The 19,047-nt window shown below is 41.3% G+C and overlaps 1 protein-coding gene across 2 annotated transcripts in view; it reads right to left on the bottom strand.

Annotated features, from left to right (window-relative positions):
* ntrk3b (neurotrophic tyrosine kinase, receptor, type 3b) overlaps window positions 1-19,047 on the bottom strand; it is a 159,281-nt gene that overhangs the window by 117,966 nt on the left and 22,268 nt on the right. For both annotated transcript variants that reach the window (XM_062389657.1, XM_062389652.1), the window contains exons 2-3: window positions 13,873-13,947; window positions 10,678-10,749 (exon numbers count right to left, since the gene is read on the bottom strand). In XM_062389657.1, coding sequence (XP_062245641.1) covers window positions 10,678-10,749; window positions 13,873-13,947 — 147 coding nt within the window. The remainder of the gene's footprint in view (window positions 1-10,677; window positions 10,750-13,872; window positions 13,948-19,047) is intronic.

Genomic DNA, 19,047 nt, shown 5'->3' on the forward strand with positions numbered 1-19,047 from the left:
TGGCCTACGGGATTTGGCTGCTTTGGAGGAGTGCTGCCGCTGCTGCTGCTGCAGCGCTCACAGGCACTGACAGACACACAGCTAGCTCCCACTGTGAGAGCGGGGCATGATGTCACTGCATGTTCGACCCTTGGACCGCAACTTGAAAGCACCTCAGCATCTGGGCTAAGAGGACGGAACGATGCAGAGGAGCTCCTGCAATGCCGCCGTAAACCAATTCTTCACCAAGATGCAAGATGAAAGCAACTATTTTTAGCCGCTCTGTCACCTCATGTAAAGATAATGTTGTCTTGCCTCGATCACCCCCCCCCCCCCCCCCCTTTTCGGTTGTTCAACACTCAAGAGATCAAAGCGGCGGCAGGAGAGTAAAGGCAGCAAGGTGAGGATGCAGTGAACTGTCAGTGGGAGGTTTGAATTTGAGACGGCAGGAGAAAGCTCAGTGTTACAGACACTATCGATCCAGTCACGCCAGTTGACATGGAGCCTCCTGAGACTGAATGTCCTATACTGCAGATTAACTGAAGCCATTATTCCTGTGGCTCACCATGACAGGATCAGCACAGCCGTCATAAGGCATTAGGATCTGTTGGAGTGCTGTGATTATGGATGTAAAGATCGCCCTCACAGCCTGGCCACTCTCTCTCGGCCTCTCTGAATGGGCCTGGAGGTGAAGGCCTCCTTCTCCCATGGTGGTGCTTTCATGCCTAACTTCTCTCTCGCTTCCCTCCGCTCTCCACACCCTGTCATTATCTACTGTAGCCTATGTCTCACAGTTTCTATTTCTAAATCTCTCTCTCTCTGTCTGTCTGCTTTCACAGCCAATTTCTCCTTTTGTCACTCGCTTTTCAGGCTTGGTTTGAGACAGTTTCTTTGTCTCTGCCTTTTCTCTTGACCACTTTTTTACCCTCTCACTCACTGGGATCTTGATTTAGTCTGATATGGTGCCAAATGGCCATCCGTCAGATCAGGGGACTGTGCATTATGAGTAGTGCATTACTATACAATCATCACGCTAAATATGGCAGGATATTACATAGCCACGTATCACTCCCTCATCCACTGTCAAGATGTTGACTGAGTGAAGTCGGAAAAGTAATTAAGGAACTAAAGGCACACTGATCAGCACACACTGAAACTCACACTCCGATTACCACCATCCGTATTTCTAGGGATCCTACTGTTTCTGTCAGGTTGTAATTGTGATTATTACAGAATGCTGCGCAAACCCTTAGACACAAAAACACATAATTAGAAAAATCTCAGTATCCAAGCCTTTGCCAGATTTTTTTAAATATTTGGATGTGCATGTGCAAATTCCTGTGTCGCGAGTTTTATAGAACATTTTGCACTTTTTCCCTTGTAGCTCCCGCATCTTTCACTTTTCACTTACAAATTGTTTCTCCTGTTGTAGGTTGACATGGGCTGTTTTGCACAGTATGCTCACTGAAGCAATTGGCTTTATAGTTCTTTCACAGTGACACTTTAAACAAGATGTTTGGCGAAGCCTCCTGGCTCTCACTGTCAACAATGTGATTAATATAAACTTATTGAATTTGGAGGGGGAACCTGGACCCTGTTGATACTTGCTTGTAAGACTATTTTCAAAGGTAATGGTAATTTACTCGACAAAGAAATAACAAGCAAAAAACATAAACACTCTCTTTGAAAATAACATAAATTACATTGATTTACTTTGGCTAACTTACAACCCAATCGTCTGAACACATTTCAGTGTTGTTGTGTTCCAGATCTCAGCTAGCACACTGGTGAATACAGTGTCAAAACCAATAAAGAAGACGGCCAAATCCACTAAATCCAGGCTGTAAAAACCCCAAAATAGCCATCAATATCTTTAAGAGAAATGATTTCTCTATTTTATCCAGTTGGAAAAATAACAACTCCTTGGACTCTTCTTCTCAACACATGATGATCTGTGTCAAAACTAGAACAACTTCTTATTGGTTTGGTTATTCTGAGAAATATGTCTTGGTCTATTTAGCTTAATAGATGTTTGACTTCATTTAACAGTCACTCATTAACGTCATACTGGGCCCACAGCTTGAAGGAGCTGGGGGACTATTTACTGTTTGTGTAAATACTGTATATTTGAGAACACAAGTCATCAGTCAGTTTTTTTTTTAAAATTCAGTTGGTTTAAAAAGCTCAAGTCGGACGTGTCTGCAAGTGGAGCACATCTCCAGTGCTACAACAAGCGTACATTACACTGTCTAAATGTCTTAAGAAAAGAAAATGGGAGGAAACCCTGTGGTCAAAAATTGGTCTTTGCTTTCTACAATTTCTAGTGAGAGGACTGATGCATACCAAGTAAGGCTATATCTATGTTTTATAAAGAGGTTATTTCCAAATACACCTGGGTACTTTGATTTCTTGCAAACATTACTCAGACAGGAGTAATTTGTGTATTTATCAGGGGCTGGTTTACAGTCCGGGTGAAAGCACATTTACTTCTGAAGTATTTATTGCGGCAGTGAATATATGAAGAACTCTTAATCTTCAGAACATTTCTAGGAAATATCAATATGTCACCCAATGCAGTGGTGTCCACTGATGTCTTTTTACTAGTATTTGGACAACTGGAAAAATATAAAATAAATCAATATGACCATCCTCTAAGGCCTTGATATATTTCAGAATGGATTTAAACAGCAGCAGGGCAGACAGCAGAAATGTGTCATGCTGACCGGGCTATGCACACACAATGCAGAAGTTAATAGATTGAAGTGGGCATGTCTTTTAGTGAGTCAGTCTGTAGATGGGCCAGGCATGTCTGACAAGCCTTCCTGTTTGAAACTATAGTTTTACTCTGAACTCTACACAACATCAGCTCATCTAAGCACTATTTAATCTCAGCCTGACCACAGGGCTCATTCTTTGCATAAATCCCACCAGCGCAGAGGGTCAGGACTATGCACCTCATTCACAACCAGCGAGCATCTCAGTGGAGAGTCAGGGGCTGAGCAGCAGAGCGTTTCTGCCTGCATAGCCTGCTCCATGACATCACCGTCAGAGGGTAGCGAACCGCCGTGTTTGTGTTTACCCTGAGATTAACCACACTTGCACCCAAGCAGCCGAGCAAGAGGACAGAATGTAAATATGAACTTACTGTGAATTTATGAATGTGCTGACTTGATTTGAAGTGTTTGTTCAAACCTCCACGTCTGGGAAATAAGCCCTGCTGTATGCCCCGTTTAACTGGTATGTATAGAGTGTTATTCTCCCTATTGAGCTGAAGTTTTGTTTTTCATGAAAAAAGTCCACCCCACTTCAAGAATGCAGAGTGGAAAGCGAGTGTGCATTATCAAACACCAGTTTGGTTGACCTGCTGTGGCAACGCAGCAGCTGGCACACCTACAATACAACCCATGGTCTGTTTCCCACAGTGATTTCATGTGGTGCATTGTGGGTGGTGAGGTTTTGGAAAATGGCGGAGGCGGTCTACTACAAAATCTAATGTGAGAAGGAGATCCTGAAGTACCCTTCACCTCCCCATCTGCCATCTCTCCCAGTCACAGGGCTTCAGCCCGGGCCGAGCAGAGAGATAGGTCGGTCTGTGGGAGGGAGCCAGGACCAGGCAACCTTTACTCACCGTGCAACGCCAACTTCTAATTTAACACACTCGGAGAGCGGGAACGCGCCCACACAGAGCACAGTGGGCAGGAACTGTTACAGTGAGATCTCAGCTGAATTACTGTTGATTCGAGGATGGATCCTAGGAGGAGGTCCTCCTCCAGAGCAACGCTAAATTAAGAAACAACAGGATACGGAGAAATAACAGCTGTTGTGCATTTTCTTGAAGATCAGAAGTCAAGGAATAACTCCCACAAAGCAAAGCACCTTAAGGTAGGCCAGAAAAATACTTGATTCCTTACCACAGCTCTGCAAACAACTGATTTGAATGCACTGCTATGATTTCAGAAAACCAAATGGGACATAGAATTATTTTGCTCTTGGGAGAATTGTTGTAGATTAAACAATGTAGAAGTGATTGAAGAGTAGACATGTTTTGTATTATATAATAGACAAATTCTTTATCTTTTTCTGTTCGTCAACATTTAAGTTGTTGGTAAACAAAGATTTCCATTTCAGGAAATGGTACTTGTCTTCTTCAAAAGAAGATCATCCCTTTGAACGGTTAAAAATTTGACTTAGATTTGGCTCCTATAGTTGCTTTGCAGAAAGTAGCATAACAAAGCTTAGTTCACGTCTACAGTCACATTTTAAATGAAAGTAAACACCCATTGCAGGAATGTTATGTGTAAATATATTCCTCTCAGGCTGTAAGTGATTTTTCCAGAGAAGATAAAGAGTGAAAACGTGCCTCTCTCATGAAGGTCTTGCATAGGTTAAAAGAAAAACCACTTTGTTCATCACAGATTTCACCAGCTTGCCATGACTTCAAATACGGCAACTCTCCAGAAAGGTCCACTTCTCTGCGTAAATGCCACCCTCTTTTAATATCACACAGCACAGAAGACTTGTGGTTTTATCAAATTATTTTCAACATTAATTAAATGGATGTGGATAAAAAAAATCACCGTAGATGCATTAAAACACAGTGAAAGTTCAGTCCAGCAACCTCCAGCATTCCTGGTTTCTACGGGTGTTTGCTACCTGTCTAGAGTGTGAATGGTAGGATGACACAGACAGTATGAGGGTTTAGCATTCATTTACACCTTGCAGATCACTACTCTATTTTTATACGCCTGTGAAAGACGCCAGGTGGAACATTACAGAGATTGCAGCCATCATCTGGGTAACGGCTTTTAGAGAAAAGCTGAAGAGCAAGCATCTCTGCTCTCTGTTTAAATGCCCTGACAAGGTAAACAAAGAATAATCAGACATCTAATTAAAGGTGGTCTCCGGCCAGCGAGGCAGCTGACCCGAGTATGAAAGTGACATTTAGGAATTAAAAAAAAGAGGAACCATGTAGCCGGGAAGATTTAATGAGAGACACTCTCTTTGCTTCCCTCTCCCTGTGGGGAGTGACCTTTCTGACTCCCCGGTGACAACATTCCCTCCAGGTTTATTGGGCCTCTCCCTCAGCTACACTGGAATGAAGAGAGGAGTAGCCTCACTGGCCAGACACTGACCTTTAATTTGACACAGGCAGGGACAAGCATCGCCCAGCCGACCAGCAGCATCAGACAGACAAGCTGGACCCAGCGGTGGCAGAAAGGAGTTGAAAGCCCAGGACCTTGTCATGGCACCTTTGTTGATAGCGTCCATTTCCATATGGAGCTTTGTGTGCAGGATAAAAGTGTGCAAGATGAACACACATGGGCGGATCAAATTGGTAGGACAGGAACTGATTGTTGCAATGAATCTAACCGGTCTCAACCTGGCTCGCAGTCAAGTATTGTTTAAAGTTCCAATGGGAGGTACAAGTCCCCCTGGCTCGCGGCAAACAGAGAGTCACAAGTGTCCCTGAATAGCTCAGTAATTTGCTTAATCATGGTTTTTGGTTTGTATCCGAGATTAGGTGACAAAATTTATATCAGTTTTGTGTTGTGTTCAATGTGGAGCTTGTCCCATCAGCCAGAAAGAAGGAAAGGAAGGTTCAATAGCTTTTGGTTTTAAAGGGAGTTAGCACCTCTACAGAAAGTCAATACCCCATCCTTTTTTTAACGATTATTATTAAAGCAAACAAAATACAACATTTATATTCATGACCTTCAACTGCGCCTCTAGAAAGATTTTCTTTTTAACCTTTGGACAGAAACAGACTAATTATTCCCCTCCTTCTTCCACCCTTTATGCTATGCTAATCCTGCTACCCCAGGGGTCAAGTTTCACTCTTTGCTAGATACAGTATATGGGAGTGGTATGTCTTTACTGCAGAAAAAGATTCAAGACTAAATCATGAGTCAGTCAGCAAGTAATTGCTGTTGTTACAGAATGTGACAATGAAAAGTCCAAAAGAGTGGAAATAGGCTGAGGAGTGTCTGTGACTTACAGTTGAAGTACATTTCCTTTTTCACTTATACAACAACAAATCATTTTATAGTGGTTTACTTGTGTGCTGTATTTTCAGTATCAGTAAATTATGCTAATAAAGTTAATGATGGGATGTACTGCCTTAATAAAAATAAGGCTAAAGAATGCTGCAGAGACCACTTTTATGGCTTGTAAGATTTACTAATAGACCAGAGTAAGTCATAGTTGTTTGCCTGTGGATGTAATTCCTGTTTCCTGCAGACTTTAGGGAGACTATAGCTGCTGCAGTGTTCACATTTTGTAACATCTTTTTTACTTTTATCAATCTTGAGGAAAAAAAGGATCAGGTATGATATCTACAAGTGTGTGTAGTATCGGGGGGGGGGGGGGGGATTATATCTAGTGCATTTAAATGTTGTTTCATGGGGGTACTGTTGGGCCTTGGCTGAGGTATCCACTTTATTGAATGCTATTCTATATTTTATTTATTCAGTTATTCCTTCCCCTGCCTCAATTCACTACATAATATAAAACAGCAGGTGGAATCTTGTTTATTACCTGTTAAAGAAGCTACATATCTGCAACACAAGTAACACAGCAACAACTGAAAAAACATCTGTTTGTGGACAGCTGCTTAGTGTTGTTGGAGGGACACAAAGCCTTTTGTTTATCCTTCCACTTGATACCAGCACATATACTAACTAAAAAAAGCAATATAATCACAACATTGAGAGGTTGCACGTTCTATATACTGTGGGAAGAAAAATAACAATGGAAGGTCAAGGATGAAGCTATTTACTTTGTCTTATATAAGAGCAATGTATTCTGTCACGATTAATTACTGTAAAATCATTCTGTGTAGCAGCAATACAAAATATGATGTCATTAAGTTAATAATGGCAATTCAAGATGCCAGAAGTGTAGCATAAACCCTTCAGTGGCATCAGGTGTGTGTGTGTGTGTGTGTGTGTGTGTGTTGGTGTGTGTGTGTATGTGTGTGTGTGTGTGTGTGTGTGTGTGTGTGTGTGTGTGTGTGTGTGTGTGTGTGATCTCAGTTAAGAACCTTCTGAAGAAGATTTAAGCTTTCACATAATTACTGTTATCTAAAACCATTTCACAAGGGCCCTTGTCCTTTATATCTCCACCATCATATTCAGCAGGAAGACTCCCAATGCTGAACAGAAATAATTGTCAATTTATAAAACAATGACAATCACAATTTAGCCCCGGCTGCCAATGATCTGCAGAAAAACCATATCAACAATTGAAGGGGAGTAGTTACTGGTTAATTTAAACAGTATGAAGTCTGAGTGTTTTACCTTCTTTTTAATTGACTGAGTAAGAACCAGGTAGTCAGCGGTGCAAGTTCATTTGGGTGTTAGCTGAAAACAGTAAAATCTATTGACTTTCACATGATTAAAAGCATTCTGTTAATCGCCATCATGATTAACTATACAATCACATATTTTGGTCATGTAGAAAAAGAGGTAAGGCCTTTTGATTAGAACGCCGTGAAAATCAGAGGAAGAGAGAGCGCAAACACAACTGCTGCTTTTCATCAAAGATGCCACACAGACACATTAATGAGATCTTCACCCACTCAATACACAGAAATGAGTTGATTATGTTTGTCTCAACCCTTCTGGTCCGAAACAACAGGAGCAGCTCTAGTGGATTAAGCGCCCATGTACTGAAGCTTGAGCTCTCTGCAGCGGCCGCAGTTTTGGTTATGAACTGCACCCCCCCCCCCCCCCCCCCCCCCCCCGACTCTCTCTCTCCACCAGTCACGCTTATAATGGCCATAGAGCCAAATAATATCTTTTATAAAAACTACAACTGTGGCGAACTAGTCTCCTCTGTAACCAAATAGCCCATGAGCAATTTAACATGCCACAAAACATTTTATGGAGATCTGTGGTCTGAAATTGAAAAGCTCCAAGGGAACTATTTCTCCTTGTTGTCTGACAGCTGCATGTTCTTCCACGCATGTGCAAATAAAACTGAGCTCGGTCTGGTGGCACACATTATTGGTTGTCCGGGAAGCAAGGAATAAACCATGGAGTGAACGGGCAACACAAGACTGTTTACAAGTCCTGAAAAATCAGAGCAGCCAATGATGTAACTGGTCTTACTGGCACGGAGTGGGGTCATTTTTTGCAGCAACAGGGCAAAATATGACTGATTGTTCCTTCAGTGTCCCCTTATGGTACTTAAGAGGTTCGAGGCTGGTTCATCAGTTTCTCCAGCCACTGCTGAGTAGGAATTTGCTGCAGAGTCTCCGGTGCCACTGAGACAAACACGGCAATATGTTTACTTGATGAGCAGTCTTATTTCTTTTTTTTTAGCAGATACCCCAAAGAGATACTCTTAAATTACTTGGCGAGAAAAAAATATTCACATCAATTTTTATAGGGTTACTTAGTACAAGAGTTAACACGATACTTTATATCCACAGGTCAATATAAGTAATCTCATTTTTCACACCTTACAGAATATAATCAACTGCGGAGACAGACAGGCATCTTCTTTTCCTATTTAGGGAACAGCGGAGAGGACAAGACAGAGATTGTTGTGATTTTAGTGATGGACATGGAAATCACAAGGCTGTGATGAATGTAGATAATAATAACTGTTATTTTACTGACAATCTCCTACGCAGTCACATCACAAGCGTCCATCATCATCATGTATGACTCTGGCCTCCTGCTGCTGTTAGCGTGCGTCACTCCTCTGTAACACTGATAATCACCAAATGCTCAAAATGTAAATCTCAGTTTGTTGATTTCTTACTTGCATCTCGCAAGTAGATTAATTCGCAGAGGGTTGTCCAAATATTTGTGTGATGAGTGCATGATACACAGATTTGAATGCTGGGGAGTTAATCACGTTTAGATTCACCGTGATGTCATTCAGTTTATTTTTGACAGTTCTGCGTCTTGCTCAAGAATCAGCAGGACACTGGGTTACTGAACATACCAGCTGCTGCGTGGATTCCATCTCTGCATCTCCTTTATGTACCAATATCCTGCTGATCAGACTGAAGCACTCACTCAGGCTGCACTAGCCTTTAATTAGGTTTATTTTGGGCTCAAATAAAATACAGCCGGTCCATGGAGGTCAATAATAATGTTGCTGGCCTTAGAGATAAGGATACATTTCCAAACGATATAATTTATTAAACTGGACAAATATTTGCAGCTTATGCATGAGGTGATCAATGATCACAGTTCAGAGGGGTTCACACAGAATGAATTGTTATGTCAAGGTACGTAACACAATATGTACTGTCATATATACAAAAAGATACCTGATAAATACATATAACATAAATAGAAGAATATTAATTATAAGTAGAGGTTAGCAGCTGTTGGTGTTAATGTGTGATTTAGCCTGTGATGGCCCGAACACATGATGGAGAGACTGGCTTAAATTCTCCTCACAAAGGAGCGTCTGATTGGCCGGGCTTTTAGCAGAAGCATCTGACACGGATATCAATGAGGTCAGTCTTCTGTGGCTAAGCTTAGGCATAATAATTAATCTTCTTTGACATCATCACCGTCAGGTCACCTAGCAACCATTCACCTGCATTAACACCACCACAAAGGAGACCTGTCTCGCAATGTCTGGGGAAGAACTGTCACCGGCGAAATCCACCGAAACACACTAGATCTCTTTTCCATTTGTGAACCCGAGTTTTAGCCCGAATCTAAAAAGGAATGTCAGTAAATATAGAATGGCATCGTGAAAGTGAGGAAGGCTTAAATTAACACTTCATTGCAAATATTTATAGTTTCATTTGAGCTCATTTATCACCAACCGGGTTTGAATATCACCCTCTGATTTAGCCTCAAACCCCAGGTGAGAACAAAAGAGAAAAGGGCCTCGTCACCTTCTCATTTGACTGCTTCTTATATCTTTAGCACATAGCTTTTTTATCTGCAAAGCAATGGCACCAATCAGCCACAACGTTAAAACCAGTGACTCATCACTTTATATTTGGTAAGAGAGACAGCCCAAAAGTAAAAAGTATTTTCGCTAACAGACCAGATTTGAGAGAACCAATACTGCATACGACTGAACCATACGATTATGAAGCGCTATAACCCCCCCCCCCCCCACGCACACACACACACACACACACACACACACACGCAGTGCAAGGTGCACACATTTAAGCCTAACAGCAGTCATTTGCAGAATAAAAGAGACCAAACTGCCTCTCAGTCGACAACTGTAAATTGCAAATGGCAGAGTGTTCAGGTAAAGGACTGTGACTGAGTTTCTTGCCATGTTTACTCCAGGAAAATTGGGGAATAACAGGCTGTCATACGGTGACACATCAGCCTTTGTTAAAGAAATTACTTTGCTCTTCGCCCATCTCTCTGAAGCTAGGCCTCCTGGACAAATTGTCCATTTGGGGAGAGCAGAATAAATGGAACTGCGTCTTCTGCATGTTGCTCTACGGAAGCACAAAGAACCGGGAGATAGGAATCCAATTATCCAAGGCATATAAAGGATGTCTCATTTAAGATGTGCTGCTGTTGCTACAGTAATGGTGGCGTCCCAATTTTCCCGAAGACAGTCTCTATCAACTGCATCATCTTCTGCTCAACACTAACTTATCTGCAGCCATATACTACAAGCTGTCAGGCATTCTAGATCATAATAAATCTCTTGAAGGCACAGGAAACATGGTTGTCAAAGATTGAAATGTTTACTCACATGTAGCGTAGGTGTGGGTTCTGAGCGAACGCTCGGGCCTGGATCACCCTCAGGTTGCAATTCATGATAGTTCTGAAAGGGCAAAAGACAAAAACACCAAAACAGAGTAATTTATTTCCTTTCTATACAAATACATGCACACAGTATCACATTGAAACGATCACATAACTGAATCCGGGCCATGTTGAAGTATTTTCTTTATCACTTCATTTTTCTGCATTTCATTGCATCTCTGCTCCTTTTTTATATTTATTTATTCTGTCTTTTTCTGTGTGAACAAGTTAAAAAAATAATATTTGTACTAAAACTTCAAGTGAACATAATATAAAAAAATAGAAATAGTGAGAAAATTATGTTTCTTTAATGGTCCATTTCAAGACATTTTTATATCTTCCTGTCCATAACAGTCCAAATTATCTGCCTGCTCTAATTCTTCATTTGCCTCTCTACCCCCTGCAGAGCTGACACTGAAATGGAGCCACACTTTGAACCACCGTGTGATGTAAGCCTTGTGAACTTGCGCGTCTTTACTGTAAAGTGAAATTAGAGCATGCATTCCAAGGCATTCCCCCATTGTGTTAACTTTTGTCGCGCAAAATAACTCTGAAATCCTCATTTATTCCGGGGACCCCGCGTGGAATCCTCTCAAGGAGAATCCCCTGCGACCCACTTTGGAAGCCACTGTTCTGGGCTACAATGGTAATGACTTCTATCTTGTAATCACAGATGTCTCCCTCCGAAGAAGTCACTGACATCATCAGTGAGCGCCTCATAACGCAGTGTGCTGATTATAACCAGCTGTTGGTGCCAATTACCTTCTAGAAGCCTGATCACACTTCTGTGGCGTTTGACAGCGACGTGGTGTTTCATAACGTAAAAGTTCCCAAAGTGGGGCTCTGGGATCAGCAAGGGTCCTTGGGAGGAGTGCCCAAAAATGTGTCTATTATTTTACTGCCTAGAAATTAGCACCACAATCATAAGAGCTTTGGTTTTAGTGTAATCTCTCAGTAGTAATCACTATTATATTGAACACAATCATCTCTGAAACAGAAGTGATGTGATTTTTGCTGCATTTCATAGGAAGTCTTAAAATAAAATTGGAGTTTAAGCCAAAGACACATTTGGCTGAAAGTAGGAACAATACTGTTTGTTTTTTTTAAATATCCTTTTGTTATTTAGTTTTCTAACGGAAAACCTGCAGGACTTCAGCAATTTTTTTTTTTTAAATGAAGGGTGCTTCTGACACTCACCACATAAAACACAATCTAATTGATGCCAAAATTATGATCGATGCCAACTGGCAGATATTTTAAGTAAACACAGACATTTATCACGTATGTTAACAACGATATAAATTCAGTATTTATTTTAAAAATGAAACCCCTTAACAGACCAAAACTGGCAGTGAACTGATCAGACAATTTCCTGCGCGTGTGAAGCCAAAGCATGACCCACTGTTCCTTATTCTTCTGAGCCACAGTCTGTCATTAAAAATAAATCAGTGAGCCACACTGCTGCACTGGCTGACATGTTCCCCCCATCACCACGAACACACAATTCATAGTTTACTTTTGATCTAATCCCACATACGGCATCCCACACTGCTGTAATAGCTCAGTAGTGCACTAAATTGTATTAATCCACACCTGAAAACAGTCCCCAGTGAATGCACTATTTTTACTCTGGGTTGTCTCCTTTTGAGTATGTTTGCCAAAAATCATAGCTGTAAAAAGAGATAAGGCCCTTTAAAAAAATAATGGTTACAATAAACAGGTGAGGGATGCAGCCAGTCGGCTATATTTTAATTATTTCTTTAACTCCGACAAAGGTTATGTTTTCACCCCTGTCCGTTGTGGTTGGTTGGTTGGTTGGGTTGTTTGTTTGTCAGCAGAAAAACTAGAAAACAGAATTCCCTTTAACTTGGTGGAAGAATGGGACATGGGCCAAAAAAGAACCCATTACATTTTGGCACGGATCTGAGTAAAGAGGCGGAATTTTACACTTCCTTTAACCTTACGAGCGAGGGCGTTTTTTTGATATTTTCATCAATGTCCCAGGAAATAATTGAAGGATCCTGATAAATTATGAGGCCTATTTAGGGGACTAATCTGAGTGTGTGCAATTTGATGCAGCTTGATTGAACTCAGGGGACTGTTGGGTCTTGGTGGATGTATGCGCTGTATTTAGTCCTATTTGGGTTTTCAGATGAATTATTAAATACTTTTTTCCATTTTATCTAAATTCAGATAAGGGAGGTAAACTGTGACATGGATAATGTAAGTGTTTCAAAGTAACTTTCTCATTTCTCTGGACTGCTAACAGCCCCACAAGACACCATCACATAAGGTAACAGCGATTCCTGGGAAACCCCGACTTCAGGTGGGAAGCTGGCGTCCGCAGACAAGCCAGCAGAAGAGAACCAGTGGTAATGAGAAAAATGCTAATTTAGTGGTGGAGATATTGCGCTTGGCTTCCCTGATGAGGGATCAAGGGGATCAGGGGAGAGGCCGGCTTTGACTTCGGAGGGCAACAGAGAATACGGTTTTCTGCAGAGAGAAAAAAGGAAAGAGGAAGAGGAGGTCGGAGTCAGCAGCTGAGGGAGGAGCGCCACAGGCGAGAGGAATGGAAAGGATGTGGCCTCACAATGCAGGGTAGCAAGGCAGGAAAGGAACATAGCATTGCTTCAAGGAGTGAAGAGATGAAAAAGAAAAAAAGTGACAATTCTACAGCAGGGGCCACTAATTCAATTTTCCCTGCTGTTTTTCAGTATTATTTGATCAGTGGCTGAGCAAAGCAAATGGGATGTTTCACCAGCGTGTGACTTTAAAGAATTAAAAGCTTGTTTAAACTTCAGCTTGCGTTAAGATCAGGAACACGCCTTTCACTCCATCTTCTCTCCCCACAATCCGACTAACAACTTGTAGCCTCCTCTGAGCCTGGATTGAGTCATATTCAGAGACGTCTCAGACAATAAATCCCCAAAACGTTGCTGGTGATTCTGCAGCTGCAGCCATTCGAGTTCCATCTCTCATTGGCCTCTCTGCAGCAAGCAGACAGGCAACCTAACGCAAAACAGGGATTAACAGCGGTACAGGTTCCATTGTACTCCTCCAGATCTGAAACATGGTATGTCAGTGAAGTGTCAGTGACCGGCCTCCCCCTCGCTTCCCACCAGATAACAGCATCACCACTCACAGTCTCTGCAGTCCAGTGTAGAGCTCCATATCGACGTCTCTCAGAGTCTGCAATCCTGTCCAGTTCTCTATGTGTCTGTAAAAAGAAAGAGAGAGAATAGTTAATGAGAGGCTCTCGTTCATCCAAGGAGAAAGAGAAACAAACCAGGAAAAATGACGGGAGGAAACTTTTTTTTTCCAGTCCCAAATTGCTAAATAACTGGCTGCGGGTTGTCAACGTTTCTGAATCCATATTCATTTAAATTGCAGTTTTTGGAACAGCACTGAGCGAGCACTCCCTGCTGCCCTATGATAGATTTAATTGCCAAAAGGCGGCTTCTGAAGTTTAATCTATGTGAGCGAACGTGTGAGGGGACGGAGAAAATAAAAGCTGCAGATGACTTTACTTTCGGGTAATACTATCAAACTCTGACGTTGTGATAGGATAAAGGGAAAGCTGGCATCTTTAAGTTAGCTTAAGGGAGAAGAGCATTTGTAAATGATTTGTTTGTCATGGTTTGGAAATAAAATGAGCTACACACACACACACACACACACACACACACACACACACACACACACGCACACACACACTGGTTTCAATTAAGCCGGGGAAATGAGGAGAGGTAGCGGAGGGCAGGGCATGGGCTTTATTGCTTTGTTTTGGAAAAGTAAAATATGATTAAACGCTAAAGGGAGCTTCATCCTAAATGTCAAATTTTAAATCAATGAACACAACAATTAGTGAGACACATACAAAAAGACAAAGAGGTTCTTTTTTAGCATATCATCGTGATGTTTTCAAAAGGGTTTTATGCAGCAAACTCTATGTACATATAAAGTTTAGACACATAAAGGGACACATCCACACATAGCCTTTTATATACATGACAGTCCTGCTGTTTAAGCATTACATTGGAATTGCACTGAGATTTCCTGCTCAGTATGAGTTCCTGGACCAGAAAACAGTGTTTTCTCACAACAGCAGGGCAGAAAATAGCGTTTCTGAACTTGGCTTGGGTGAAACGTCTCTGCTCCTGTAGCATATCTATTGGCACTGCAGCACACTCGGCTGCATCAGCTGCTTCTGGTGGAGAGGAGGATGCAGGTCTGCCAAACGTAAACCAACACCCCTGGAACTTTATTATTGGCCACCGGGGTGCCAACTATGTTTTGAAGGCAATCAGGTGGGGCATTCAGTGATAAGAGAACACAAGTGGAATTTTTTTTTTTCCAGAAAATGAATTTAAAATACAGATGACACCGAGTACACCAGCAATTTTGATGGTAACGGGAACTGAGGCACAGGAAATTGAGCTTGGATTTGCCAGATGTTTGGGGAGATCCAGCCTGAGCACAAACAACATTTGTGCAGTTGCACCAGAAGCTGTGACTGTTCTCTCGATTGGGTTTATTTGCTTTAATCTAAACCCAATCTGGTTGTTCCCGCCCTCTGTTGGTCTGCTTTCTATGGCTGCTCTCACACACATTTGCTTGCATAGAGATTTTGTCTACAATAATCTGACTGTTGCACCACGGTTGCTGTAATGTTTCTGGATAAATACATTTATACACATGAGTGTTTCCATTAAGCCACAGAATACTGATTAGTTTGTTTTCCCAGGCCTCATGCAAATCATGGTTGGGTCTACTCCAGTCGCCAGGGCGCTGATGATTATCACTGTTACTCTGCCACTCATTCATATACGGGCATATTATCACTGTGACACCACTAAAAGCTGACCACTGCAGGAGAGTAAAGCGCATGTTTGCGTGTGCACATGTGAGATAGTGTCTGAAAACATGTGGCCGCTGTCACTGTGTCAGCCTGCCAAAGAAACATCGCTGATGTGGAGATTGTAGGTGTTGCAGTGAAAGCGGCTGATGGTGAAGGCGGGGAGCTGAGTCATTAAAGAGACCTGCGAGCTGATATGACGGTGTCCCCCCCGCAAACGGTTCTGCTTATTCACACTACTGATGTGCCGCCTCAGTGACAGGCGGAGAGGGCAGCCTCAGAGGAAATGAGGTCCACACGCTGGGCTCTGACGCGGAAAACACTGACAATGTGGCCAAAGATCCAAATAATATTTTGTGATAGTGGTTTTTGACATTTTGAGCATTTGCTGGGTGAGAGAAAAAGTCGAACCGCCTCTACAAACCATGAGCAAGAATATACTTCTACTGGACATGTCTGGGTGAAGTGACGGATGGAAAATATTAATAACTTAATTATTACCCAAATATTTAATTTCTATCTTTCAGAAGTTTAATTAGTCTCCTTACATATATAAATATATAGGATTTGTTGGGCAGTTTTACCAAAATCGTAATACAACGTGTCACTTTTCCACAGATATTAATTAATAATAATAATGGGAAGTGTTGTACGGACACAAGTTAATTAAATAAGGCTTAAGTTACATGACAGGTGACAAATGAAAGCGGCAGCAATAACAGCTGGTTTACTTTATGAGTCGTTTAAACAACGTTGTAGGGTCTTCATCTGTTTAACTGAATGCTAAAATGCACAGATCATAAGGGCAGAACAATACGGCTGAAAGTGCTGCACCTCTCCATCATCACCATTATACACATCGCCCTGCCTCCTCAGTCCTAAGCCAATTGGGACCTGGGGAGAATCGGCTGGAGCCTTCCTCTAAAATAAATTAATTTGTTTTTTAGGGTTGGTGAGTCTTTTTGTTTATTTATGATTTTTTTTTTTATTATTCTAGTTTGACGTACGAGACAAGGAAAAGAAACAGATACAAAGAAACAAAAGTAAACCACATACCTTCATTGTCATTTCAACATGATTCTGTTGAAATGATGAAATCGTGAGACAGCCCTCAGCTTCAGTAAAGATAAAATCAACACCTCTGTTCCTCGAATGATGAAACGAAAACCACATGAAACTGTTTGACTCAATCTGATAATTTAAAAATGTTGACTTTAAAGACGAGAAATCTAATATATTTAATTGTTACACACAATAGAATAATTTATAATTAGAATAAGTTCACCATTTGGCCTTCAAATAGAAAAAAAGAATGTGCAGAGATCTGAGAACTTTCATTCAGTGAGTCTGACTGTTTTGTATTGTCTCTGTCTGCATTAGGAACGTCTTTACAGCATCTACCTCGATGAAAAGGCGATATGACCGTCATGCATCAATGCAACAAAATCCAAACAATATTTATGCTAGATGCTTGATGCTACTCTGCGATGTTGTTTTGCGCAATCCTCACTTTCATCAAGCCACTGTCAACAAACAGCAGAGGCAGGAAACACCTCCCTGCGGACATGAGCACATTGTCAGCTCTGAACCTCTGATTGTCTGCGGCACACTGAATATGAATGTGGATTAGACGGCTGTGAAAAGATGGATATGAATAACAAAGATGGTATGATAATGCAGGGGCGTTCAATCTCTGTCCTGTTATTCCCGAATCCTTGGAGGATGCACAAATAAAACGGTACAAAAATAAAATCAACATAATTTGAAAAGTAATGGAGACGCTTACATTTTACATTTTCAGGCATTCGAGTTGACAGCGTCATCCAGACGTGCAGCGAGTGAGACAGTGCAATAATTTGAATTGCTGCTCTGTCAAAATGAATATCAACAGAGGTGAGGGGATTTGAGCAATGAGAAGTAAAGGGGATGTGAGGTTTTATATTCCTTGACAGCATGATTAGAAGGAAAGACTAACTCCCTTATCTTCTCAATTATCTGCCTTCAAATTGTTTGTTCTCTTTACACTTATTTTAATCCCGTCCAAAGTGCTTCCTGAATAGACATGTTTGTTATGTTGTTGTCAATAAGTGGCTGCTACACAGGAAATGAGCAGGACACCAACAGAACAAATTGTACCGGCAGATCTCCCAGCGTGCTGTCTTACATACAAGCCCGTGAAATTACAGCCACCTTCCATCTGCTTTAGAAAATGACTGCCAGCAAAGTACAATCTAAACTGGGTGGCAGGGTGGTTTGGTGCTCGAGGAGAACACCCTGGAACCAAACAGTGACAGATTCAACCCCAGTGACAGCCATCTGTTGTGTTGCACTCGCCCTGGGCTACACACTGAACCCCTACCTGCTACAGTATCTGAGCTTCTGTGAATATGAAGAAAAATGCAGTATAAAACACTTTTCTTTTATTAATATAGGTGAACACAACAAATGTAAGTAACTTCAGAAACTGGATTAAAGCCAAGAGAAGCTCTCTGCTCTCCTTATGTAACATGCTCATAATGTTAGGAGTTTTAAAGTTATAAAGACAATTATACAATTGGCTCTTTGTAGACCCTCTCACACAAGTAATGTGCTCAATCAGCTTTTCATTTGCCCACAAGACTTAAGTGCTGTCTAAACTTTTTTTGCCAATTTTGAACATTCATCCGAACGTGTAAACAGAGTTGAAAGATTAAATACACAGCCTAGAAGCATAACAGACAACCGAGAGTAGTGTGTTTCATTGCTCCAGCAGTCGTCTTGACCTATCAGTAAAGTAAATCAGTCATATTACGTTCCTTTGCTATGAAGATAGCAAGCAAAGATGTAACGAGCACAAATCACAGCAAAGCTTCTCAGAAGTATTTTGTCCATCAACTGTTAGCTTTAAAAACCCAAGTTAGGTAACACAAATGAGCTGAACAACTTTTAATTGTCAGCCTCTTCTGACTGTGTATGTGGGGTAATTCAAATATATAGCTGTAGACAACACACAAACTTAACGCCCTTTTTAATTGTTACGGCTAATTAAACAGCGGATTATATACAGGCTGACATTCAACAGACACGGAGCAACATCGACATCTAGACACATTTACGTCCAGTAGTTAGTCTCATTTGAGCCTCAACAAACTCCCAAAGTTAATTCCTGGATCTTTAGTATTTGAACTCTCCACTGTTAGCCTATCCTAGGCAGGAAGCTTTTTTGAAACATGATAAAATGCTCTGTAAATCCAGGTGATACACTGGTGAAATTTTATTCTGGATTTGTCAATAGCTGTTACTGCATTTATATGGACCACGATATCATGACCCTATAATTGATAGAATTTATCATGTTTTGATATTTTTTGCCAGTAAAATATTCCATTCATATGTTACAGAGCATATTCTGGTGAAAACTCACATCTCACATCTACATTACGTACTACTTTACACTCAAACCCAGCACATGCCCTGTCAAAG

The sequence above is a fragment of the Platichthys flesus genome, chromosome 1 (genome assembly GCF_949316205.1).
Source record: "Platichthys flesus chromosome 1, fPlaFle2.1, whole genome shotgun sequence".
Taxonomy (NCBI): Eukaryota; Metazoa; Chordata; class Actinopteri; order Pleuronectiformes; family Pleuronectidae; genus Platichthys; species Platichthys flesus.